Source organism: Cylas formicarius, unplaced genomic scaffold (genome assembly GCF_029955315.1).
Source record: "Cylas formicarius isolate icCylForm1 unplaced genomic scaffold, icCylForm1.1 PGA_scaffold_7__23_contigs__length_41026272, whole genome shotgun sequence".
NCBI lineage: Eukaryota > Metazoa > Arthropoda > Insecta > Coleoptera > Brentidae > Cylas > Cylas formicarius.
Genome location: NW_026844352.1, coordinates 3,491,491 through 3,518,885, shown reverse-complemented (window position 1 = coordinate 3,518,885; position 27,395 = coordinate 3,491,491). Strand labels below are relative to the sequence as shown.

General features: G+C 31.4%; 1 protein-coding gene across 3 annotated transcripts; it reads left to right on the top strand.

Annotated features, from left to right (window-relative positions):
- The first annotated feature begins 211 nt into the window (after positions 1-211).
- LOC132704992 (tryptophan 2,3-dioxygenase) lies at positions 212-26,435 on the top strand. 3 transcript variants are annotated; one of them, XM_060675366.1, is made up of 9 exons: positions 212-256; positions 13,023-13,183; positions 18,319-18,449; positions 18,507-18,698; positions 19,544-19,711; positions 21,529-21,673; positions 21,738-21,842; positions 24,276-24,369; positions 26,045-26,435. In XM_060675366.1, the coding sequence occupies exons 1-9, from the start codon at positions 237-239 to the stop codon at positions 26,202-26,204; spliced, it is 1,176 nt and encodes a 391-aa protein (XP_060531349.1). In that variant the 5' UTR covers positions 212-236; the 3' UTR covers positions 26,205-26,435. The 3 variants fall into 3 exon arrangements, with proteins under 3 accessions (XP_060531349.1, XP_060531348.1, XP_060531350.1); XM_060675365.1 differs by lacking the exon at positions 212-256 and adding an exon at positions 9,758-10,042; XM_060675367.1 differs by lacking the exon at positions 212-256 and adding an exon at positions 12,210-12,350.
- The last annotated feature ends 960 nt before the right edge of the window (positions 26,436-27,395 follow it).

The window sequence follows — 27,395 nt, the reverse complement described above, 5'->3', positions numbered from 1 at the left end:
ATTTCAAGTATTTTGAAAAGGAAATGCAAGCTCAGAAATCTGTTGCTCCTGAAAGTAGATGGGGCTTCAATCCCACCCATGGCAGCGCCGCCTGGTTAAGTGAACATACGATCAATAATTATTTTGAAAAGTTTCCTACTTCAGAAACATGCTGTGGTCTTGCTACTCGTCGACAGATGTCGCAACCGCAATCTGCTAGTTACACAAGGAATAAAATTAGTTGGTGCGCCGAATTAATGAATATAATAATTGAGAAGTAAGCCGTATATATTCTAAAATAAATTTAACAACTAAACTATCTAGTGAAAAATTTTAACATCGATTTAAAAAAGTTTTCTGTGCTGATATTCTTTTTCTATTTGAGCAGGTTATAAATTTTGTGCTAAAATATTGTGTTTAAAAATTGAGAAACTAATTCGGCTGGTGTTAGGTTTGAAGAACATTTTCTTCAAATTTGTTAACATTCTTTAAATATGGTGAGTTATTGAATGTAAAAAGAAGGAGGAAATAGGGTAATTCGGAATACTATGTTATTAAAGCCATGCGTGGAGCCATCTCGTTAAATATGGTATAAACTATTAGTTTAATCTTGACTTTGTAGTTATTTTGATTGTCGGTAGGGGGCAAACACATGTAAAATGTGGCGTGACTAAAACTTTTTTAGTGCAATTAAATCGACAATAATCGCCTCGATTTTTGTTTGCATTTATGTTGCTAATTTGAAATATTCGAAATTATATTTATTTTTTGATTTTTACTTTCGTTTAAGATATGCCATCCAAAAAAAACTCCTAAAAACAGACAGAACTAAAATCCAGATGGCCACTGCTTTGCTGACAATACCGCAACAAAATTGCAAAGCATACGGATTGACTCAAATGGATATAAGGAGATTAGCTCACCAATTAGCTGTTAGTAATAACATCTAGTTCGAATGCAGCTGGCCGATATTGGCTAAAGGTGTTTCTATCGCTAAACAAAAATATTCTTGATTTCACAAAATAACATATGGAACAATTCTGCGATCTTCTACAACAAATCTATGAATTAAAGAAGTTTAAAGATGACGGCATCTTCGATGAGGACGAAACAGGTACGCCCATAGGTATGTCCATAGGCTGTTACCAGCAAAATAACCCTTCAATGAGGGGAGCACTTCTATGTTCAATATGCACATCCGTCTGGATATATTCAAACAAATTTATTTACAGAGTGGTTTAAGCATTTCATTGAATATACAAAATTATCTGCTTGCTAGTTTTTGGGGGGCAATCATGTAACCCTATTGTCGCTGCTCCCCCATTGTACCTACAAGGTTCAGCCTTTGCACCGATTATTTACCCGACTTTGTGAGTGAGTATGAGGTACGCATATGACTTCGTGAAAGCAATAAGCCTTTGATTGCATATAGCATTGTCGAGTTGATTGGAAATAGCAGTCAACGGTTTGAAAGTAGAAGGTATCCACCCTTTTGACACATATGGCTTTAGTGAGGCCGATTACCTTGCGGCGGATCAGGAAGAATAATTGCAAAAGGTTACAGTTCAACAATTAAACAAAAGTAACGTGACATCCCCTGAGAAAGGCGAATCATATCATCAAATATGGTTTGCTTATAACGCCTTCTGATATTTAACAGGTGCCATTACCAAAGAAGTGAAACTCTAATAGAGGCCGAAAAGCAACATATCAACAATTGTCTCTAGTTCTCCATACAAAAGAGAATTTGAGTAGGTTGCTTTAAATGGGACTATTACGAAAGCCGAAAATGCATAAAGAGGCCAGAAAGGAAAAAGTAAGCAAAAGTCAGAAGACCTAGAAACTGACAGCAAAAATATTTCAAAATCCTCGGAAGAACTTTCTCCGGAATTAGGCAGAGTTAGAAGATGAGGAGACTGCATGATAACTTTTCAAAGAAACTTCCACAGTCTACTGTACTACTTTTCACAAAACAAATATCATTTTACCTCTGTCGCTATTTGACATAGAAAAGAACAGAATATGACGTTACTTTCTATAAAACTTCTGGATTCCTCCTGCGTCGGTTTGACGGTATTTCAGTCAAGCTCCTGAAGGAGCCGGCAGGATGATTGGCGAAAATTTAGCGAAGATGCACGGGAAGCGCACTGTGTGAAACAAATAATCTATCCATTTTGTGTTTTAATAAATGTTTGATTACTTTATTAAGAACGTTAATTTATCTCATGGATAAAACCATTTTGCTGCCATTTTAGAATAATTGGTCGTATTCAAAATTTATGAATAACTTACTTCAACTTTTTCGTATGACATACATGTTGATTATATTTAAATTTTTTGCAATTATTTTTGAAATCACTATTCCAAAATAGCCTCATTTCCTCTACATTTCATAAAATGACTATGAGTTTGAATTATTGAAAATTTAACGTTTGCTCAAAGTAAAATCAAAGAAGCTTGGCGATGTATTTATTTAGGTATTATCTACTTGGAATTGGCGAAAAATGTGGGGTCTATTTTCACATGCCGAAATCATCCAAATATCTTTTTTACTTAAATATGCATCATATAGGGTTTATATATATATATATATATATATATATATATATATATATATATATATATATATATATATATATATATATATATATATATATATATATATATATATATATATATATATAATATTCAAGTAAAATTAAATATAATAGTTTGTTAATATAAGTTTATATTCTATTTTTTCTTATAAAGTCTTTAAGGTTATGACACATTTTCTTAATAGAGATTGTGGTATTTTATTAAACACTTGAATGGTTAATTTCCAGTCAGTTTCACATTTGTTTTATTCAGTTTGTTTTGAATTAAGTAAATTAATTTTGTTGGTTCTAGTCTCTTTAGTTCACATATTTTTAAATAAGGTAGGTTTGTGTAGATTTTACTAGACATATTAAAGTTCATTCCAAATATTACTTTGAGTGCTTTATTTTGTAGCATTTGTAATTTATTTAGCTGTGCTATGCTGGTGCTTCCCCAGCATGTTAGCAAGTATCTCAGGTCTGACTCTACGAAGCTATTATAAAGCAGTTGTCTTGTTTTTTGATTGAGTTACAATTACAGTCTCAATATGTTTATCCCAAGTTAGGTTTTCACAGATAGTTCGCCCTAGGTATTTATAGTCACACACTCTTTTGAGTGCCGCTTCATTTATTTTGATATTTAGGTTACAAGGTGCTTTTCCTGTTCGTTCAAATATCAAGTAAACTACTTTTTGGACGTTTAAGGAAAGTCTGTTATAGCACAGCCACTCAAAATACTGCTGTAAATCTTTATAACAAGTTCTTTAAGCTGTTCAAACTAATACAGAGTCATCAGCAAATTTGAAGTACCTTGCTTTTTAAGTTTGCATATTTTAGACTTTGTACATACAGCAAATACAGTAGTGGCCCTAATACCGATCCCTGGGCAGTGCCGACGTTGGAAGTCAATCGTTCGCTGCGTTCACTATTTACTGTTGTACAGTGCTCTCTGGCTGTAGAATAAGACTTAATCAAGTGGTAGCATACCCCACGAAGTCCCATTTTATCTCATTTATTCATCATTAATTCTACATTGACAGTATCGAACGCCTTTTGAAGGTCGTCATAAATTCCAGCATATCAACAACCACTTCTTGTGCTCCATATTGGTGGTTGTCAAATTTAATTTTAGCTTCGATAAATTTTATTAATCTTGGAGATTGGCCTGTAATTATTAATTTCGTCGTGCGTTCCTTTTTTCAGTTCTTCAAGGTAATTACCACTTTGCAGGACATTATTAGCATTTTTTGACCAATGATATTGATTAGTGCCTGCAGATATTTTTTTGTCAAACCATCGTTGCCTGGGGCACAAATATTTTTTAATTAGTTAATCGTTCATTTATTTCTAGGATCGTTATTGGTTGCAAAAATATGCTGGCCACAACTTTTTCTTCAAAATTGGTATTGGAATGTTCCGTTATTTTGTTGGCTACAGTTTCTCCAATTTTTGAAAAATGTATATTAAATTCTTTAGCTATTTCTTTATCGTATTTAGTCGGTTGTCCAGTTGCATTAATGATTTGATGTATTTTTAGGTTTTGTTTTCCTTGGTGTTCGTTATTTCGTTTAAAATCTTCCAGATTTTCGTAGAGTTCTCTTTTGCTTTATTAAACTTCTTTTCAGCTTTTGTTTCTGGAGCGTTGTTCCTAAGTTATTTAATTCATTTCTTGCTTTTTTATATTCGTTTTTACAGTATTCGTTGTTTATTGTTTTCCATCTATCGTATAGCTTGTCTTTTTCCTTAAGTTTGGTTAGGTATTCTTTAGTCATCCAGTAATTATTTTGTTTTATTTTTACTGTGTATATTTTTGTACAAGTTTTCTTGTTGGTCGCTATTATTTCAGCTAGTTGTTGAAACGTTTTTGCTTCATTTTGCGGCATTTTTTCTTGTACACTCTTGAGTCACTTATCTTCATTCAAGTAACTTCTTTCTAATTTTTTCTTCTTCTTTATAATTATCGCTACATATACATTCTCCATATACGATATATTCCTAAATTCCGAGGCCAAGATGTATTTGTCAGCGACCTACATTTCTTCTGTCCTTTTATTCCCCCCTCACGCCACATTTCTATGCTCCTTTACTCCCTTGACAGCAAGATCTCCGAGTTTTCAAGTTTTCGTGGCGGTTAACTTTACGATTTTTCATTATCCTTCATTATGCTTTTGTTGAAGTTTAGCGTTTGTTGGTAGTTGTGAACGTCACGAAGCTTATGACTTGTCCCCTGATTGTCACGCGATGTCAAAGTTTGCTGACTTAACACAAAAGTAAAAGTATCTAGCAAATTTAATAGCTTAATGTTATTGAACTGAGGTGGCTTTCACTTGATGAAAATCTATTTAACAAAATAAATAAGATTTTCACGAAATTATATATATTCACATAATAATTGCTTCGACAACACCGTGTCTTTATCAAATGTGATCTTTACAAACTACCTGCTACTATATATACCGAAAAATTACAATAAAACCTTAATTAATGTTGTTGTGAGAATTTAAGTAAGTAAGAGGTATTTAAATCTAATTGATCGTTAAGCAATACATTTGAATATCTCATTTTATTAATCTCCATGGCTTCCAATAAATTTAATTCTCTACTTTTTGTGTTTTTCGATGTTTAAGTGTGTAGCACAAGTAGATTCTAGACTATTGTTTTTAAACGCTCTCTTATGTTCGTTAATGCGTTTCTTGAAGGATCGACCTGTTTGTTCAATATAAATTTTGTGGCAAGATCCGCATTTCAACCTGTTGACACCTGATTTTTTGAGATTTTGGACATTTCGCTTTACTGTTTTTTTAAAATTTTCCTATTATGTTTGTAGTTCTGAAAGCTTTTTCACTGGGTTCTCCTATGTACGTAATTGTTTTAAATTGTTCGTGTTCTGTATTAGGTTTCGGCTAAATAGAGTTTATTGTTGTCTGGATTTGTTTTCTATTTATAATTTTATCGATTATGGACGGACTGTAGCCGTTGTTCAGTGCAATTTGTTTAATGATATTAAGTTCTTTGTTGTAATTTTCTGTTGAGAATGGCGTATTAAGAAGTCTGTGTATAAAAGAGTGAAATGCAGCCATTTTGTGTGTATAAGGGTGATTTGAGCTGTTATGTATGACCGTATCCGTGTGTGAAGGTTTATGGTGAATGGAAAAATCTAATTTGTTTTGCGTTTTCTAATAGTTAAGTCTAAAAAATTAATAGAGTAATCCTGTTCACTTTCGATACGATTAAAAATAGAAATAAAAATAAAAATAGCTTTCACAACTAACAACACAATAGGAAAATTTTTAAAAAACAATAAAACGAAATGTTCAAAACCTCAAAAATCAGTTGTCTGGCGATCTTCAACAGAGCGTTTAAAAACAATAGTCTAGATTCTAATTATGCTACACACTTAAACATAGAAAACCACATTTTTGACGACAATTTTATTATTTTACATGCAGCCTCAAAAAGTAGAAAGTTAAATTTATTGGAAGCCATGGAGATTAACAAAATGAGACGTTCAAATATATTGCCTAACGATCAATTAGATTTAAACACCTCTCCATTATTAAAGTTAAATACTCATGACAATATGAAATAAGGTTTTATTGTCATTTTTCGCTATTTCGCAGGTAGTTTGTAAATATTGCATTTGATAAAGACACGGTGTGAAAATCTAAACTTCTTTTGCTTATTTTGCTTAATGCTATTGTAAGTGTTGTCTCAAATTTATTGTTGTAAGTCGATTAAATGGAGACACAGTTGCTAATTTTGTTGCTTAAGTTTCAAAATCGAGAAAATTCTCAAAATCATTTGAATTTTTTCAGGGCTTAAAAAAAACTAATTCCACTTTCCTAGTGTGACTATTTCTAACCAGCAAATTGACATTATTAAGTTTTAAGGTTTACATTTCGGTTTTGTGTGCTCGTCATCAACTTAATTTTTTTTTTTAAATACGAACCTACATTTTTTATGTAATATTTTGAATGAGTTTGTGATTCCAAAACAAATGCATCACACTGAAACTCAAATGCGGTTGCATAATATACTATTGTTGTGAACTAGTTAAATATTTTTGATAATTTGAATGCGATTTAATTTAGTACAAAAAAATGAACTAATAGTTCTACATTTGATCTAGATAACTGTAAGTAATACAGCCAGGGATACGCAGTGCATCTCTGAAAGGTTTTGTCTGTTATTAGAACGAAAGTGCTCCTGAGTGTGGTAAAGCGTGGGTTCCAATTACTTCAACAAAAGCTTTCCAAAGAGTTTTTAGGGCATTTGAGGTTGTTTTCCTAGCGTCTTCCTACACAAAAATCGCATAGGAGAGTATCGAATGAACCTAAGCTTAATGTTTTTATCTAACTGTTTTGTATCATATTTAAGTTGTGGAAAAAGAAACACGAGTTTTGCTAATTCAAGTTTTCGTCAAAGCTTACTTCTAAATACTACCTGTTTTTTGCTCAATGATTTCATAGTAGCAGTAAGAAGTAATATATTTAAGTTGTAGGAGGAGTCAAGTCCCATTTCTTAAACAAAAATTTATGTATGCAACCTTTTCTGTGTTAAGAACAATTCTATTGAGGTGAAACCATTGTTTTATATAAACTAAGTCACTGTGGATACCTTTCTAATACTTTCCTACGAGTCACCCATTTATAGCAGTGCCTTGTTTCAATTTTTTGAAATCAATTTATGACCAAAGTATATTCCAAAATACTTACTATATGTTTTCTGATCTATGATTGGACAGACGCAGCACATATTTATGTTTGTGAATGTTTATAGGCTAAGTGAAGTTTCATATATTTATTTAACTAAATTCACGTATCTAGTAAAGAATCGTAAACCTAATAGGATTGCCTAATACGCCAAATCTGTCCGCAAGTGCAATGCGAAAACTCTCGCTGGCTGTGATGTAGGTGAGGTCCTATATTGGCACGTCTACTATGTAAATGCATGGAAATAATCTAAAACTGACCCGAGTTTTGATGGACTTTGAGTGTTTTGAGTAGCTAATATAGCATTTTGTTTGGATAATCACTCGTTATTTTCATCTAATGTCAACATTAAATCGTTTTAGTACTTATTTAATAATTATTGAGAAGTAGCGTAGGGTAGGGACTCAGGTAGGGTAAAAATAATACTACTGCAATCAAGTTTGGCTTATATGTATTATCTTGAAATACATATATTAATTAAATATTACATACATATATACATAAATACATAAAACTAGCGAACAAAACGATTTACTTGTAAAACTTTGTGTTTTACGGCATTCTACCATTTTAAATATACAAAAATCAACAAATACTTATAAACTAGAAATCCCTATTTTTGGATATATTAAAGAACATATTAAAAAACGAAAAATATATTAGGCATACATAACAACTATTTATGGGTGGTAGGTAAATAATAATATGTATCTATATGTACCCTCGTATGTACATAATATAAAAAATGCATATTACTTCATATACTTAAATCTTTAATTTACATTTTTACCATACTTTATAATTTTTTTTCTGCGGGTATCATCTTGCAAAGATTTTCTTTTTAGACTAACGTTATATTTTGCTTCTAGCAAAGAATATTTTTTCGTTAAATTATTAAGACTATCTAACAAATCCATATACTTAGCTTTATAATTTATTATTTGGGGTTCGGAGATGGGTTCTGGCATGGGTTCTGGAGATGGATTTTTCTCTAGAATTTCACTTGTGGCATTCAATGTTGTCGCTAAAAGCTGAGACAATACCTGCTGAGCTTCTTTTTTGGGATTTTTGGAATGAAGTCTTTTTGATCTAGATAATCCTGCATCTGTTGGTGGCTTCTGGTTAAATAATAATAGCGTGGGAACAGCAGTTTTTTTAGAATCTTCTTTAAAGGTAAACCTAAAATTTAAAATTTGTGTTTAATTTAATGTGTTACTCAAGACAAAAAAAGACCTAATAACTCATTTTGTAAGTGTCTTTCGTAATCATTTTCAGTAAAATTAACGCAGACAGCGTTTATCTGTAGTTCGGGATACTAGACCTTTCTCTTTGGGAAAGCGATGAAAACTCCATTTTCGAGAACTTGCTTTTTCATCAAAATAGTTGTTGTTGCACCCATATATGGCACATCTCGTTCCAGGCATACCTAACTATTTTTTTATGTAACTTATCCCACTGAAAAAGGTAAAAGACATGTATTTCTTACCTTTACCTATATCATTATGTGTAATATTTTGAGCTTAGCTCCTAACTAATAACACCGCTAATAAGCAGCACGAACACAAAACTTTTAAGTCTTTCTTTAAGGTTAAAAATACTGTTTTTCTCAGTCCTCGCCACTCAAGCACATGCAATCTTAAAGTATTTGTTAAAGCTTAAAAACACTGTTTTGTAAAAGTTTTTTTTTACAGAAATACAATTAACACAAACATAAGCGCACTACTCACTAGTTTAAATTATTTTAATTGTTCAAAGAACACAAAATACAATGGTTTAATACGCCTTCAAATGCATGGACAGAATATACAAAAACCGTTAGAGGACTTCGCTTACGTCACAAGCGACCACGTGCGATCGGTAATTTTAGCGAACGTATGTCTTATGGGATTTGGCAAACCTATTAGGTTTGGTATCTAGTCTTTTCTGCATTCTGTCGATGTTAAACTAGTGTTTTATGTAAATGAAGTCGCTGTTGTTACTTTCCCTAATACTTGCAAATGTAAATAATAATGCTTCTAACTATCCTCCAATAATGACCACCTGCAGATTCAATTTATTACTCAGATACGGTTGTTCCAAATCAAGTTTTGGTCAAAGTATACTCCTAAGTACGTACTTACAGCATAGTATCAAATGCTTTTCTGAAATCTATGAAAAGTGCTGTTATTTTCTTGTTATTATTTGAATGTTAAAATTTGTTAGTGTTGAAAAAGCTTTATATTGATTAACTATAAAAGTCGTTCTCCAATATTTTTTTCAATAGTTTGTTAAGTAATTGGTAATAGTGAAGCAGACAATTGTAATCTAAGCAACAAGATACGATCTCAAAAATATAATAATTATCAGTAGGAAAGTAACATTGTCGTTTTTTAAAGCAACGAATCTGCCGACGCCATTATTTGGTAATGTATTTGTTAAATTGTTATCAAAGATATTGCGAAATTATTTTGGTAATAAATAAGGCGTGACGCCGGCTTGTTATTAATGTTTAAAACTAAGATTTTGCGATATTCCTATGACGAACGGTGTCGAAGTAGGAACGACAGCGATAACTCGAAAAGTAAAAACGAATTCCGTGGCGATATTGTATCGCTTTATACAGTTATTCGATATTTTTCCTCTATAGGGACCATTTTTCATTCACATATTATATCTGGTCGAGTTAACTCGTTGAAAATTAAGTCAGTGTTCTTTCCGTATCGTATGTAAAACTTATCGACCATTCAGTTGTAACTTGCTCCGCGAAAAAATGAGTTGCCCGTTAAATAGAAATAGGTAAGTAAATTTCATGAATTGTGTGGCTATTTTAGTAAGGGATTTTTTTTTTACTTGATGTACAACTAAAATACTAATATTGCCAAAAGTTGGTGAATGTCCCATAATTATATTAGGTGCACTTAAAATATTTGCAAATAGCACACAGGGTAGGACAAAAAATACAACAAATTGCACACGGGTAAAATATATAAAATATTGTTAGAAAATAAATTCTAAGAATTAAAAGTTATGTCTTCATATCAAAATAGATAAAAGATAAAAAGTTTTTTGTTCGAAAGATTTTTTTTTAATAATTATTATTTAATAACTGCTGCCACAAATTATGAAACATCAAATCAATTTAGAAAATGTTGTAAAATTCCATGAGATTTTTAATTTTTTAGCAAAACACAAATTTTATGTTTGTTGCAACAATATTTAATAAAAATGAAAAATGTAATAAAAAATTACAGTGTGCATATTAAGAAGTCGTCATTAAAATAGTAAAATTTATATTTTAAGTAATTATTATTACAAATAATTAGTATTACTAATATAAAATTCGTACATTTGGTATAATATTTCTGCAATGAATTAAGAAAAAATCTAATGGGATATCTGGCGCACTTGGAGGACTAACAATTAGCTACAAAATGACGTAAATAACGGGATCCGAATTTTCATCTGATCACCACTTACAATTTTGAAAAAACCTTAGTTAATTTTACAAATGAGATGCAATTCGAACAAAAATTTTGCTAAATTGATTTAATTTTGAATAATTTCCAACAGTATTTACAATTATTGAATAAAAAAAAAAGGAAATTATTAATGTTTTTAAACTTTTTTATCCTACTAGACCCTGTTTTGCCATCAATGCATAACTTTAATTCCTAACAACTTTTCTTAATAACATTTTGCTCCATGATTTGAGATAAGGGTACTTTAATCTACTTTGTGCTGCCATGCTGTTTTGACTACATTCAGAATAATGATCCGGATTTCCAAATTCCCTGACGTTCAATTAAGCCAATTCAAATATTTTTCAAAAATTAAAATTTAAAAATGGGCCGTCGTTCTATTAAGTATTAAAAAAAAACAGCGATAGAACTGATAGATTTTAATGAATCTTTTTAGTAGTAGCAATTTCGTAAAAAAAGAATATGTGAAAATTGGTGTTATTATTATTGCTTCTTACGCATATATAAAACAATAAAAAGGAAAATGAAGTTTTATTTGGCAGACAACTCATAGCCATCTAGTCTAAAAGAGAAATGTGCTGATAATTCGGTTATTTTCAATTTTAGGCTAATGTTGTATATGGCCTTTTGTGTTTTGTTGGTGTTTTGTAAGCGTCACAGTAAAAATATACATAGTGTTACATTTAAAAAGTACATTTTCCTCATTTTTTCTTAGGCCCTAAATTTAGCTCTTTCTTTATTGTTACCATTGCAATCAGTAGAAGAAATACTACTTGTTTGGAGGAATCCAGAAGATCTGAAAATAGTATAACGATAGCCTGTCGAAAAAGTATGATTCGTCTCAAAACAAAACAATTTTTTTTATAATCTTTTTGTTCCTTGAAAAATTGTAGACATACTGTGCTTTTAACAAATTCCTTATAGGTTTTAACTATGCGAACAATCTGCAAATTTAGTTAATAAAATTGCATTCAAATCCTGCCAATTTGGTCAGGTTTATTACTATTTACGAGGAAATTTACCCGAGTAACATTGGGACGGACAAAATTTAAAATTAAGCATTATATCTTGAAATCTTGAAAAAATGAGTATGAAAATTAACATAAAACTTTTGCAACAATGAAATATACAAAACAAACATAATACAAAAACTATTGGCGACTTTTAAGTGTATGTACGTAGAAAAGAGAACAAAGGCCAAAATAATCGCCAAAATTAGCTCTATAATGAACGTCGTTGCTAACAGGAATTGCAGGTGATTAGAATGGTTTTCTAGGGAACTATATCAATTCCGGAAAATATATTTCTACTCAATGGTTTATCAGTACCTTCAAATGCTAATTGAAAATGTCTACTTCTATTACTTCTACTGCTGGGGATTTGTTGGGTATAATTATATAAATGGTGTAAAATTTATAACATGTACGAAGTAATAAAATGTATATAAACAAAAAATTCTTTGTTACGTGTTTAGTTTATTTGTTCGCGTTTACAAAAATTGTTGTAATTCTTTTTAATACACGAGATGTGAACAACAGCAATTAGAAATTTCAAGTATCTTGTGTGAATTGAAGAGTATCTATTTGAATTGAATTGAAGACTTCAGATAAAATGCTCGTGTTTTAGTAAGCGATTCTTATTGTTATATTAACAATATTTTTATGACCCTGCATGGAAAAGGTTTTTATTTTTGTTCACCGAATACCGTACACTGCATTAAAAAAATTAACAGGCTAAATTTCTTTAGAAACTATTGGAGATTTTAAGAATAAATTTTATTTTAAGAGAATTCAATTTCGTACCATCAATGTCTGCTAAAACAGACATAAGAAACTCCTCAGCCCCGCCACTGGGGTTTTTTAAAAAAAAGGTGGTATACTAAAGAATGCCTATCCATACATAATATATGTGTACAAAATTTCATTAAAATATCTAAAGTAATATTACAGGTATTAAAAAAATGTATCTAGACTTAAAAGGTTTACGACATATGATATGAAGTTTTGTTTTTAAAATGGATGTAGTAAAAATCGCCTTCTTAATTAGTGACATTCAATTAGAAAACGTCCTGTAAATATTAACTAGTTTCATTAAACAAACTTTTATAAGAAGCGGAATATTATATAATACAAATAACTAACTCAAGTATACTCCTTAAATGTGGTGTTGTAAGTTCAGTAAAAAATTGATTTCGATTTCTGATTTCCAAATTTGATATTGTTGCCACTGAGAGTGAAAATGAAATTGTATAAAATCCAGGAAAATCAGACAGAATGACTGAAAATTTAAATTTGCAGCGATCACGCAGTCGGGGAAGAAAACCTATGCAACCATGAGGCTGGTATGCTGTATGGCGAATACTTAATGCTGGATAAAATCTTGTCTGCCCAGAGATTGCTGAGTCAAGAAAATAGCGATCCTGTTCACGACGAGCATCTCTTTATAGTGACACATCAAGGTAAGTCAAATAATAATAAAACACACGAGGGGCTATTTTATGTAATGGAAAACCTTTAAATGTGCGAAACCATTTTTGATCATTCTACATTGTTCTCAAAAATGAGATGACAAATCAAAAAACTTAAATTTAGTAAATGAATTTACCCACATTTGTAGCAGAGAGACTACATTACACTGATATATTGTAAGTCATGCTATTTTCGAGTTCGTCTTTCAATTTTCTAAAAAAACTCATCATAAAATCATAAACCAGTGGCGCACTACATTTACAAACAATATATAATATTCAAATATTCTGTATTTCCGTCACTGGAACATTTAGATTTTAGGAAAAGGCGTGTGGAAATTAATATGTGCAAATTAAATTTTTCAATTTCAATAGAATATCGTTTTGACTATGGAATAAATTTTATGGGCCCTTTAAAGGCGATAAAACTCCCCGTGAGATTGCCGGAGGAGATACGAAGACACTTCGGGGATAGTATTTTTGAACGAAACGCATTTTATAAGGAACATTGCACTTTTTGTGGATTTTGCTTTATTGCTCACGTAGAAAATTGTTCTTTATTATGTTTTGTTGTTGTTTTAGGCATTTTTATGGGCTTTCTTATCGCAATGTTTGTGAACGTCATCGACTAAAACCTTAACTTTTTTTACTAATTGCATATATAGTTGATTCAAGCAAGGGTCGGGAAAACTTAGTTTACAAGATACAGAGTGTCCAAAAATGGTTTTGAGATAATCCTTCCGTACCTGCCCTAATGACGGCCATTTTCAATATTTTATTGGGTGTTAATGTTTTAAGTGAAGGGTAAAAAAATATTCATAAAAATAAAATTTGCCAATTTTCATGATGTTTTTTTTTCTTCAAAGCGATGCAAGATACAAAGGAAAGTTAAAAAAATCAAAAGTCAAAAAGCACTTTTTGTATTTAATGTAAATAACACAAATTGCAAAGGAATCAGTGACGTCGAGATTATTTTCTGACACATGTGTTACGCTGTATCTTAGACTTTAAGCATACACAGGCCAACGTTTTCACAACTTTTTTTCCTTTTTTTTTTAAATAACGAATTTCCAGCCAACCGTTGGTGTGTGTCGTTTCAAACACCCTGCATAACCGCAAAATCAAAATCTAACAGAACAAAAATTTGAATTTTAATATTTCTTTTAAAATATCTTTTCTTCTATTTTCTGCGTCGTTCCTTCACACAAACGCAAAACTTTACTTAAATCTCATACCCATTGGACAAATGAATGTAAGCCCGACCAAGATGACGCAAATTAGATCGCTCGTTCGTAAAATGTAATCGGACATTTGATAACCGTGCAAGAAAAAAAAGGAAACGGAAAATTGGCTTGTTGAATTAAAACCAAGGTTCTTTAAAAAACCTTGTAAATCTAAGTTTTCCGTCTGGTATGTCGTTCCTGCATTCCCTTTCTATAGTTATTCAATTATTTCTAAAAATAGGAATCAGATCAGATTTCAACGTAGTACGCTATACCCACATATTCAGCAATCAATATCCGGACAGTGACCTACGGGAACAGAATTTTATGAACATATCCGGGAGAATATGTGATATAACGGGTGATTATAAATGCTATCTGGCTCTAATATTTTTTTAATTGTTTAATATCAAAGTTGTTAGGTTTAATTTGTTGAGTTAATATTACATTATTTGGATATACAAAAAAAAATATATATATATATATATATATATATATATATATATATATATATATATATATATATATATATATATATATATATATATATATATATATATATATATATATATATATAATAACAAACAAACAAAAAAACAAAAACTCGAATTATCATTTTATATGTAAAAAAAGTCAAAAATGACAATAGGCACACCCAATATATTACATAACAATATACAAATAATATGAATATTTAAACACTAATTTATTGATTACGAGTAGTGCGTAAAATGTTGAAAATGTCCTTTTTTTTACTGCAAATTATTTCTATTATTTATTTCACTCCTAATCAGTTGTCTAATGTCAGCCGGAATGCTGTCCAAAATAATTTTTGTTTTTTAAATACTGGTTGACTAAAATATTGTGCGCAATCCCACAATTCATATTCGATATATATCATTTAAATATAATATAACATGGAAAATATGTATGTATTTGATTTGTGCGAATTCATTGACTCTCAGAGATTTTCTATATTTCGAATATCATTTTTAACTTTTATCGTTTTTTTACATGGTGTTTCAAAACAATTTTGAAAAACTTAAGTGGGCGACTCCTGCAAATATGGCAGCAAATAATATTTTTAATTTTGAATTTTTTAACTTCAATTAGAACATAGGAATAGTTCTTCTTAACTAAATTTATAGGGAAACATAGGCAATAACATGGAAAAATTTTGATGTACGTGGTTATTAGAACCTTTTTTGTCTCCTCCTATTTTTTCGCAAAACTTACAGTTGGGTTCTACAAGACCAGTTGCATTTCGTACCACTATATCTGTAATTCCCGAAGTAGTTTAATCTACCATTTTGAACTAAAACTCTTGTTATCCAACCATTAAATGATTAAAAAATATATAATTAATTAAATAAGATATTTCAGATTCAAATTTTTTTTATGCCCTCGATTAAAGAAGTTAAGAAAAATGATATTGGTGGTCTAATTTAATTAGTTTTATATATAAAATGGAACACAATATTATAAACCTCTAAGATTGGTTCATTGCAAACTGTTTAAACCTGAATATTGAAAGAACAGAAAGTCATATTTACTTTAAGATCTCATGAGTATAACAATAAAATTGTTGGCAAGATATACTCAAGTCTTTTGTACTATGTTTTAGACAGTGATTTTCTTTCTAATAGGGATTCTTTCAGCAATTTTAATGAAATTAGTAATTGATACAACTATGAACATATAAACATAAAGAACTTTTCGGAATATGAGATGGAAAGAGCTCTTAAAGCTATTAAACTTCAATTTACAATTGGTCCAGATTTTATTCCCGCTTTTGTTATACATGACTGTCGCTCTGCTTTTGTCAAACCGCTTGTAATACTTTTTGATCTAGGTCTGAGAAACCAAGTTATTCCTGGTATATGGAAAATGCCTAAATTGCAATTTCCGTAATGTATTAGAATCATTCCTTCATGACAAAATATTTCATATTGTTAAGAACCAAAAATGCCAATAGGGCCAGATGATATAGGTAAATAAACACTAATTTATTGATTAGGAATATTGCGACAAATGTTGAAAATGTACTCCATTTTCCTGAATACACGATTGATAATCTCTTTTTAACTTATCTATAGCTTTATTTATCCAGTCAGAATGCAAATCATTATTTATTATTTATTATTATTAATTTATTTTATTTCACTCCGAATTCTTATTATTTATTATTTAAAATGTTAATATTTGAAATTTTAAAATTTGAAGTCCCTTGCACTCATTTGAAGAAATACAAAAAATATGCAGAAATTTTGTTTTTATATTAGTAATAATTTATAATATTTCATCTTTTTGTCTATTCTCTTTTTAATATAAAAAATAAATGCCGCAACTGTCATAGTTAAACAAAACACTTGCTCCATGATGATATATATGGCCCGCTAAGTAACGATTTTATTTTCATTATAAAACTATCTGTAACATGCTAATTATTTTGAAATCAGCGTAGCAAAACCCTCACGTAGCTGTGATCTGTTTTTTGCTACACCCTGTAAGTAATTTAAAACAAAAAAAATGGAGGGGGAGTAATATGTATTTTATACTTTATTCGAAGTGTCATAATTCTCTTTATTGCTACAAAGTCAAAGTTTGATAAAACGGTGATTATGATGAAACAAAGCGATCAGTAATACGGGATTGCCAATACTGGGGTTATCGAAAGTTTGTTTACCGAAAATGGTTCAAATTAACGTGCAGATTAATCAAATTTCGCATTTTCTACGCCGCTAATAATGTGTTCCTTAAAATAAAACAAATGGCCCATCCTCTAAGTTATGTGGTTTCACATAATTATAAGAATTCAATGAAACTTCGAAGTAGATGAAATGAAATAATACACGGGCATCATTTATTATTTATACTTCTCAGTTTCACATGTCACTAAATTACCTTAATTATAATCTTTATGCTGAGGACACTCAACTATACACAGCTTATAAATTCTGATTTAAATAACTTCTGTAATATTGCTACGGATCATCTACTCAAAATTATTCCTATTAAATCAGCTGTTCTAATTTTTGGAGACGATGTTCAAGGTGCAAATTCAAAAAATCAGCTCTTGTTAGCAATTAATGATACTCCCCTGCAATTTTATGTAAAAGCCTGGGTTATGGTACTTTATAACTAGTTTATTCTTGTAGATACTACTTATCACAAGAGACCAACAGGCTGCTTTGCGACTCTATGGTGTTGTCTCAGCTGAACCACTGTTCTAGTGATTACAGCTCTTGCCTTGACACAGCCGATAAGACTTGATTGAGGCTGAGGTTGATTTGTGGAATTCAAAGACGCAAAAGAATTTCAAATTTTCTCCGGACTGTTGGTTGGCTCAATATGCATAATAGATTGAAATGGCTTATAAAACTTGCATGAGAAATAATTCCAGAAAGGAACAAAGGAACAATGTTGCTTCACTAGCTAAGTCTTTGGACGGTTCTGGTCTCGGTGGGGCACATCATGCATTTAGATATAAGTTTCAATTTAGTCTTCTCAAACGTCAATATTAATGTCTCGCAATTCTTTATATACTTACTATATAAGGCGTATTCTTTGTTATCTTTAAAAATGACTTTTTTTTTCAATGAGGCTATAATAGTTTTGAGTTTTGCCTGGATGGCTGCGATTCATTTCAAGCCTTTTGCTGCATGATTTCCTAATTTACTTACACTTATGTATATGTACTGTAATTTTTCATGCTGTAAGCAATAAACGTTTTTATTATTATTATTAATATGAGACCTCTAAAAGCAATATTATTGTAAGTTATTTTGTTATTTCAAAAAAAATGTTTTTATAGGTCTGACGATGCGAGACACATGTAATATCGAATCCTTATAGTAATATGTTTCCTGCTTATTTAAAATTAATTATTTAAAATTGTTGCAGCGTACGAGTTATGGTTTAAGCAAATCATATTCGAGCTGGATTCTATCCGCGCAATTTTCAGCGAAGTGCTCGAGGAGACTCAGACGCTGGAAATATTGAAAAGACTCAACCGTATCGTACTGATTCTTAAGGTACCATCCACCCAATTGATTAATACTTTCCTATTCGACCTATTTTTTGTTCTACAGGTGTTAGTAGATCAGGTGATGATTTTAGAGACTATGACGCCCCTGGACTTCATGGATTTCCGGAACTACCTTAGACCAGCGTCCGGATTTCAGAGTCTTCAGTTTAGACTGCTGGAGAACAAGCTGGGGGTTAAAGTGCAGAACAGGGTCAAATATAATACCAACTATATGAAAGTCTTTGGACATGATAAGGTTACTACACTTACTTCTGGTTAGAGATATGATTTCTGTTGTTTATTTTAATCTCGAGCAATTGCGTTGCTATTTCTGTTTGCTGAATGACGTTAGGTATGATTTTCTATTAATAAGAACATCTAACAATGTGAAATTATTATAAATTTCTAATTCAATGGTAAAATGTTAGGGTGTATTGAGTATAAATGGTTAAGAAAATCTAACCGAAACTAACCACTGAACCATATGCCATCAGCAGTAGCCGAATACAATCATAAAACCGGACAACAAATTTAAATTTAAACTTCTTGCATGTAATCAATTCTTCTACCAAAGAAAAATCAGAGAATTCAAAGAAATGAACCAAATTATCTTACCTTAGCTCAGGCCTCTATCTTTCACTAATATGGAAATGAGTCATCCTAGATATGTAGCTTCCAATCTGTTTTTGATAGACTAAAAATCACGACGATTTTTTTCCTTTCATTCACAATATCTTCTATCGTGCATATTAGCGTTTCTGTAAGAACTGTTCAATGAATCCTCTACTTTTTTAAAAGTAGAACAAATTTTTCGCTATGTGTTTTGCATTTGATGACAAGTTATTTCGACCCGACATAACAGAATAATTAGTGACATACTCGTAAGAAGGTTTTTCGAAATGCAGTGAAACTTTGACATGGGATTAGAATTATTAAAAAACTTTGTTCATCAAAATTTGTACCATTCATGTTTGTTTTTGCTCTAGTCCCCAAAACAATTATAAATGTGAATATTGTTAAGCAGTTTTATGCATTTTCAATTCAAGATTTATTGCGCATGTTTTCCGTTGTTGCTATAAGGTGTTGGTGTTTTTCCCACAGAAAGCTTTGAAGGCACTAAACATGTCGGAAACTCAACCGCCTTTGTCGGAGCTGGTTGAAAAATGGCTAGAGAGGGCACCCGGATTAGGACCAGGAGAATTTGACTTTTGGAAAAAGTTTCAGGAAGCTGTCGAGCAACTCCTAGATGAGCAACGCGAAATTGCCGAGGTTAAATTTAATTTTAATTGATTCATTTGATAATGTTTTAATTTATCATATGTTATATCATACCATATGGTACAAGAAGGTATGTATAATCTAAAGTGACAACAAATTTTGAGTGGAAACTTTTGAATTTTATAGTTCATCCCAACCTTTTTTGACTTTTATATTTGACATTGGTCACATTAACCACTGTTTACCGGGCTGACTAGTAATGAAAAAGAAAACATAAAACCATAGTCAAAACAAAGGCTTTTTAACACGGGCACGTTTTTTGAAACATCCTGAAAACACAATAAAAAATAAATAAGTGATAAAGAAATGAAAAAAAATGTGGTTAGTGCTTTGTATCATTATTGACCTATCGAGAGCACCCTTTAAAGGAATATGGATATGTGAAGAAAAAATATTTCAATTCTCTGTTTTTCTAGATAATTTAGGTAATGATAATGTTGCCATAATAAAACACTTCGAGCACTTTTTTGAGCAATTTGTCAAGAAAATATCGAAATACACGCCACATTAGCATATGTATCATCGATTTTAATTTCATATATGCATTTTAATTACAATTCCCAGTCATAAAAAAGAACTTTACGAAATATAATTTTCTTACAGAATTGCTTCACTTAATATACAGGGCATGTGTAGTCTCTCTATCTCATTTCGGAAATACCCAGTGTTGTAAAAAATGAATAAAAATTGTTGATAAACGGCACATATAACAAGGGACTTTAATACTGTGGTCACTTTAAACATTTCAATTTTCATTTTTCTGCCGGAGATCCGGGTAACGAATACCTTAATTTCGTAAGTAATTATAATAATTTTAATTAAGGTAGAGCTATAATAAAAATTATAATAATTTTGGTAAGTGAAGTAGCTCACGCCCCTTATTATGTGTACCATGTATCGCTGCAATATCTCGCCAGTGAGGTTGGGAAACACCCTGTATATAAAATAAACATGAACTAGTCAGTCCAGTCAAATATTTCAAAGTAATATAATAATAAAAGTAAGTAAAAAATAATAAAATATTTGTTTTATTTTTAAAGTCAAGTCATACATTTTAGATAATGTACAAAACACATTATTACAAACGTAAACTTTTTAGGCACACCTGCCTCCTTCAAGCAAATTCATTATACATATCATTTTTGAAGGAAATCAAATGCTACCATCTTTTTTACAAGGGCTTGCGTCACTTGGTTCTAACCCATGCTAAGTGCGGAATTTGTTGTACCTTTGGTTGCAGAAATTAAGGGGGCTGTTTAATATTTCGTCTTTAAATCAATGAATAATCTATATTACTGTATGTTTCGAGTTCAAATTTTGGAAATAAGTTACCAATAGTTATACCTAGGTTTAAACAATGTTTTAGAAAAATCTGAAAGGAAAAACGTAAAAAATTGGTTGTTTTCAATAGCTTATAAAAAAGTTTTTTAAACTTGCCTAAAACATAGCCCAAACATTTATCTTTACATTTCACTTAAGTTATTGCTAAAAAATTTAGCGACTTTTGAGTTTAATTGCGCCAAACCGAAACCTTCAACCCAACTGGTTGTCAAGTCCCCTTTAAAAAAAAGATACATGAATGATGTTAGTTTTCTTTTTTTTTTCCTTTAATTAATTAGTTAATATGATATTTTAATCCTGGTATATAAAAAATACTTTTTTGCATTTGTAAAACTGTTTATTTATTATAAAATAAGTATTATTATTATTATTATTATTATTATTATTATTATTATTATTATTATTATTATTATGATTTGGCTATTTAGATTGATTGATGTAGTACATAACTGTTGTCCTCATTTCAGAACGAAAAAAGCGAAGCCGTTAAGAAATACTTGCTTAACGATGTCAGAAAGCGCGAAGAAGTGTACGAATCGATTTTCACTAGGGAAATCCACGACGCCCTGATGATGAGAGGCGAGAGACGATTCTCCCACAAGGCTTTGCAAGGTTTGTCGTTCAGATTTTTCTCTAGAGATTTGAAACACGTTCAGTTCATATTTAATAATTCTAGGAGCTATTTTAATCACTCTATATCGAGACGAGCCCAGATTTAGTCAGCCCCATCAAATACTAAATTTGTTGATGGACATAGATTCTTTGATCACGAAATGGAGATGTAAGTAATTTATGCTATTGACGTAAAATTCCAATTGAAATAATATATACCCTATTTTGTATGCCATCTTATTCGGGATGTCCGAAAAATGTTCCCATTATTCTATAGGTCTTTGAGTTCTTGCAATATTGAATATAGCTGCATATAGTACTTAGAAGTAACCAAAAACACAGGTCAACAATTCTCGATCTGACATTTGATTCTGTATAATTTAGGACTAAATTTAAATCTGATTTAAACATTATTTTTATTAGTACAAGCACCAAAACAAAATTAAATTAAATAACAAAATCTCAGACAATAGTTAAGTGCATTTATTTTATAAGGTCTCTCCCTCTTCGCCAAAAAACTTTGTCTAATAAATTTTGTTGCATATTCCATAGCCAGTTGTCCCTTCTTAATCACCAGTTGGCATCTGCCATGATTGCAACTTTCAGTCGGCATTAATATATACCTTAGGTTTCTTTTATATCTTGGTGGAACCTCTCACGTAGTCCAAATGTGAGTGTAAAAAGTGTAGTTATTTCCTTAAATTTCTCTAACATGTTTTCTACAATTTTCATTTCGAAGTCTAGATCCTTAAGAAAACCTAAGTCTCTCACTAAGTTATTACGTTCTGATTGTGATAATAACTGTTTTCGCTGAGAAATACTCCATATATCACCAACCAAAGGAATATTAATAGCGGTCTTCATGATGATTTGTTGGCTCTCTCCATATCAACGGTATTCCAAAAGGTAGGGATCGCCTGGCTCCATTATTCCAATGTCGTAAACCTTCTTCATATAAGTTACAAACAAGGTTTGTCTTGATCATATATTTTTACTTTTAAATAACCGTATGTCATGGATGTCATTTTAAGTCTAAATTTGTTGACTCCAGAAGAACCACACATATAGTAAAGCGTATTTGGAATATTTTAACAATGTCTTGGCATTTTAGAAAGAAATTTAACTGCACTATGATCAGAAAGGTCACGGTACGACTGTCAACAACAGCATTTACACGATAAGCGGGTTTTCTTCATGACATGAACATGATACAAAAAACCATTGTTATTCAAGTAAAAAAATATGAAAAATACCAAATCAGAAAATTTGTGTTGGCCTCTGCAATTATTAATTTACACTTTCGGGACTAATACTATCAACAACTAACGCTACTGGAATATTAAGGACAGTTTTGTAGAATATTTTAGAGACTAGACGGTTTGAAAAGTAATTTATTAACCGACAGACTACTGCTCAGGTGCAAAAAAAGCAACAGTAAAATCTTTTTTAGAAGGCTTTAGATGAAGTGTTGCATATACCCGCGATAAACTACCCGTTTAACCCATATTATCCCAAGCATAAAAAAAAATAAAAAAATACTTTTTTACTCTGAAATTATTTATTTTGTTACACTTAAGAATATATTACATGTGTAAAAAAAAATAAAAACTCGAAACATACAAAAAAATACTGGTGCGTAAACGAGCCACTGGGAAAAAAACATTAAATAATGCTTTGGGCCACATAAGACGTAAGAAATAATTTATGCATAAATATACAAAAGAACGTTCAAATCCGACAGAAAACAACTAAAAGTAGATTGTTTTCCAAATAGAACCTGATTTGATACAAAAAAACACATAACCTTTTTTGGTGCGTGAGCGCACCACTGGTAACAACCGGTTTCATTTTTGGTGATATTTTACAAAGCACGAAGCATGTTACACTTATTACAAATGTAAATTGTGTGGGTGTGGCAGATTCTACATCTCCTTCGCATGATAGCTATAGTACCGGTGGCAAAATAACAAAGTTTTGTTTCGCAGATAAAACCAGTGATGTATTCACGCACCAGTAAATGGCAATCCAAATCCAAAATTTTTTTTTTACTATTTTGGATTTACTTGAAAATTTGATACAAATTTATGTACCGCTTTTGTTAACTTTTGAACTCATATATAAGATCTTTCTTTTACACATAAATTAGCGATTTATACGGATTTATGTCCGTCAGTAGTGAATAATAAAATTTTTAAATGGATGTGCAAAAATATTTCCTGGGACAAAATGGGTTAACGTACATCGATAAATATACATCGATGCGGTCACGGTCATTCTCAGTACAAAAAAAATGTAAGGATACAAAACGACCCTATTCGTATAGCAACACTTTAATTACTGCGTATGACGCATTCTTCCCCTTGACTGCACGGTCAAACCGCGCTGTTGCCAGCTTATAAAATAATCGTGACTTTGAAGAAAATATAGTGCAATGTTCACGACATAAAGTTACCAATTTTGAACCAAGTATTTAGACGTTTGATAAGTTTTCAAACTGATAGACTAAATTAAATGTCTAAACACCACTCCTTCGATTGTCGATAAATAGAAGTTGCCAGTAGCCTGCACCGCTTCTTTGAAAAATTAATGCTCAACGTTTTAGACAATCACGTCCTGATGGTTCAAAGAATGATTGGATCTTCTCAGTTCGGTACAGGTGGTTCGTCAGGGTACCACTACCTACGATCGACTCTGAGGTAAGGACATAATACCAGTGGCTTTCGAAAATCGATGAAACCGAATGTTTTGAATGTATCTGCGCTCGTATAAAAATTTTATATCTTGGTAACGGTAGGTCCTATGGGATCGCCATTGTACAGAAATGATCACCGTCGAAAAAAGATTTTTTTTGTGTTCTCCGTTCTCCGTTCTCGTATTTTGGTTTTTTCTGAATAACTTGCGAACCGTTGGATTTCGTGCTAAATGAGAAATGTGTTAAGTGTCCTAAATTTGCAGATATCAACTTCAAATTTAGCAGAGAAGTCAAAGTCCGTGTCCAGATTTAAACGGTAGATATGGGGGCAATCAAATTTTACCAAGTATTTTTTAAAAATGTTTGAATTTTTTTTGTGGAATCTTAGCTTCGTTCATCCGATTGGCGAAATTGTTTAACCGGCAGACGCAGAAGATCCAGTGCAATAACATTTATTATTGGCTTTTTTCGATTATATACAGGGATTTCAAATTATTAGTTGCAAATCAAAAATCGTAAAAAATATGGCTAATTAGTTCAAACCGTGTCATAGGCCGCATCAGGAGCTACAATTTTTGTATTTGCGGTTTTCGTCTATCACATACGCTACTCGGGATATTTGAAAAAGCCATATTGAAATTGATATTTCGGGGGCTGTCAAGACGCGATGACGTTATTGATTATTACGGCGCACTGCATGGTTTCAGAAAAAACTTATTCTCCAAAACCATTTACTATTTTCAAAAAATTCTTGAACCAGGAAACATGGAAAATCCAGGGCTATAACCTCTACTTCGAACAATGATTGTATCATATACAGGGTGTGTCGTTTATAGGCAAAAAATCTAAAATAACCTAAAAATTTCCGTTTTTGTGCGTAAATTATTGGCGATAAATGAAAAACCGTTAAAGAGGGGACAATTTTATTTGAACAGTATCGTAAACCGTGTCGTGAGAGAGTTTCAGGTTTCGTCAGTTATATTTGAAAAAATATCATTCGACCACGCTATTACTTGTGCAAAATTTAATATTTACCGATGTTTTCTTTAAAAATATATTAAATTGGTTTAAACATTGTTATAGGCCACGTCTAGGGCTACAATTTCTCCATTTACGATTTTCGTCTATCACATAAGCTGCTCGAGATATTTGAAAAAATCCGTATTAACATCTCTATTTCTCGCACTACTATTACGACGTACTGCATGCTTTCAGAAAACAAGTATTTTCTCGAAAACCAGTCACCCTACTGAAAAAATTCATATACCGGGAAAAGTGGGAGATCCAGGGCTTGAAACTCTATATCGACTATGGTCTGAATTATATACAGGGTGTGTCGATTATGGGCAGAAAATCTAAAAGTTTACTGGAATTTTCATTTCTGTGGGTAAATTATTGGCGATAAGTGAAAAACTGTTAAATATCAGATAATTCTCTTTTGAACAGTATCGTTAATTGAGAGAGTTTCAGGTTTCGCCTATTATATAGGGCACGCCAGATAATCGATAAAAATCTTTGAAGTTTCGCGAGACGTGCAAGACGCTTTGTACATCGATTACATCGATTTTGCGAAAGTTTCACAGTAGAGCAGTCGCCTCGCGCAGCGACGAGATTGCGAACGCAATCTTTTTGACTTTCCGAAATTAGTAAGCTGATTTGATGTTTGGGTATTGTTGCAGTGACCGTTACAAAGTTTTCGTCGACCTGTTTAATCTATCCACGTTTCTTATCCCGAGAGCATACATTCCTCGTCTCAGCACTTCTATCAAACGCCAGCTTTGCCTATGGCAGAACGGAGACGATTCTTCTGATGGCGAAAAGTTCGATAAAAATGTTTAATCTTATTTAGTATCCCCTCTTCCACTATTTATTTGTCTATTAAGTTTATTAGATTGCTACCAGCTTAGTAAGCGATTTTGTCAACTTCTTTACGCATGCATACATACCGTATGATTTGGTCCGCCATGGTTGCAATACCTCTACCTCTCGACTACTAAAAGTATAAATAATGGCATATGTTTGTTGCTACGCTTGTAAACTTATTAAATATTTATAACATAGAAATAAAGCTTAATAGGTAATGTGTTTCATTTTCACTTAATTCGTTACTAAAATGCAAAACTAAATGAGGCTGATCAATGCGCGAAGCAATATCATACATTCTCCAAAAACCTTTTTAATTAAAATTAATTTAACTACACAATAATAAATTTTTGTTCGTTGTTCAATTTAATTTGAAAACTAATTATGAGCTACGCTATGGGGCAAAAGTGAAGCAGTAAAGTCAAATATAGATATATTGAAAATGATTTAAAGAATCATGGTGATACGAGAAATGATATTAACAGAACTCACCAGCGGTATCTCACAGGGAAGCATACTAGAACCTTTCTTATTTATAGTATTTATTAATGATATATCTGATTCTTTCCCAGACAATTATGTTTCCTTATATGCTACTGCTGTGGCAGTGTCATCTAGGAGTGTGGAAGATCTCACGTTCTTGGCCACTAGGGTGGTAAATGGTATGACCCGATATTGTGAGCGTAACGGTATTTGTTTAAACAGGACAAAGACTGAGATGATGTTGTTTTCGTTTAGGGATTTGAACAAGATCTTATTGGTTAGAATGCAGGATAAATCGATTAATCAGACTAACGTTGTCAAGTATTCGGGTTTGTTCATGGACAGGCCAAATTGACTACGTATTAAACAGAATGGCTATGCATACTTTTGTTATTTGGCGACTGTGTTCGAGTGTGGGTCTTCAGCTTTTACTATTGTATTATTTCGAATATGTTCAATCCTGCTTATCTTACGCTATTATATGCTGGCGAAACTTTTCCAGAGCTAGTGCAGGTTTTGTCCAACAAAAAGGTATTATTCGAACAATGTTGGGAAGTCTCGTGGTCACTCTTGTAGAACCCTGTTCCCAAAATTAAATATTTTAACGTTTCCCTCTCTCTTTATATTAAATAGCCTAATTTACATAAAGTATAATCTATCTAATTAATGAATTGATGGAGATTG

Coding starts and splice junctions, on each gene's coding strand:
- LOC132704992 (XM_060675365.1), top strand. CDS start 10,017: ATGAGTTGCCCGTTAAATAGAAATAG. Junction 18,699..19,543: donor AAGTCTTTGGACATGATAAG/GTTACTACACTT, acceptor TTTTTCCCACAG/AAAGCTTTGAAGGCACTAAA. Junction 24,370..26,044: donor TACCTACGATCGACTCTGAG/GTAAGGACATAA, acceptor GTATTGTTGCAG/TGACCGTTACAAAGTTTTCG.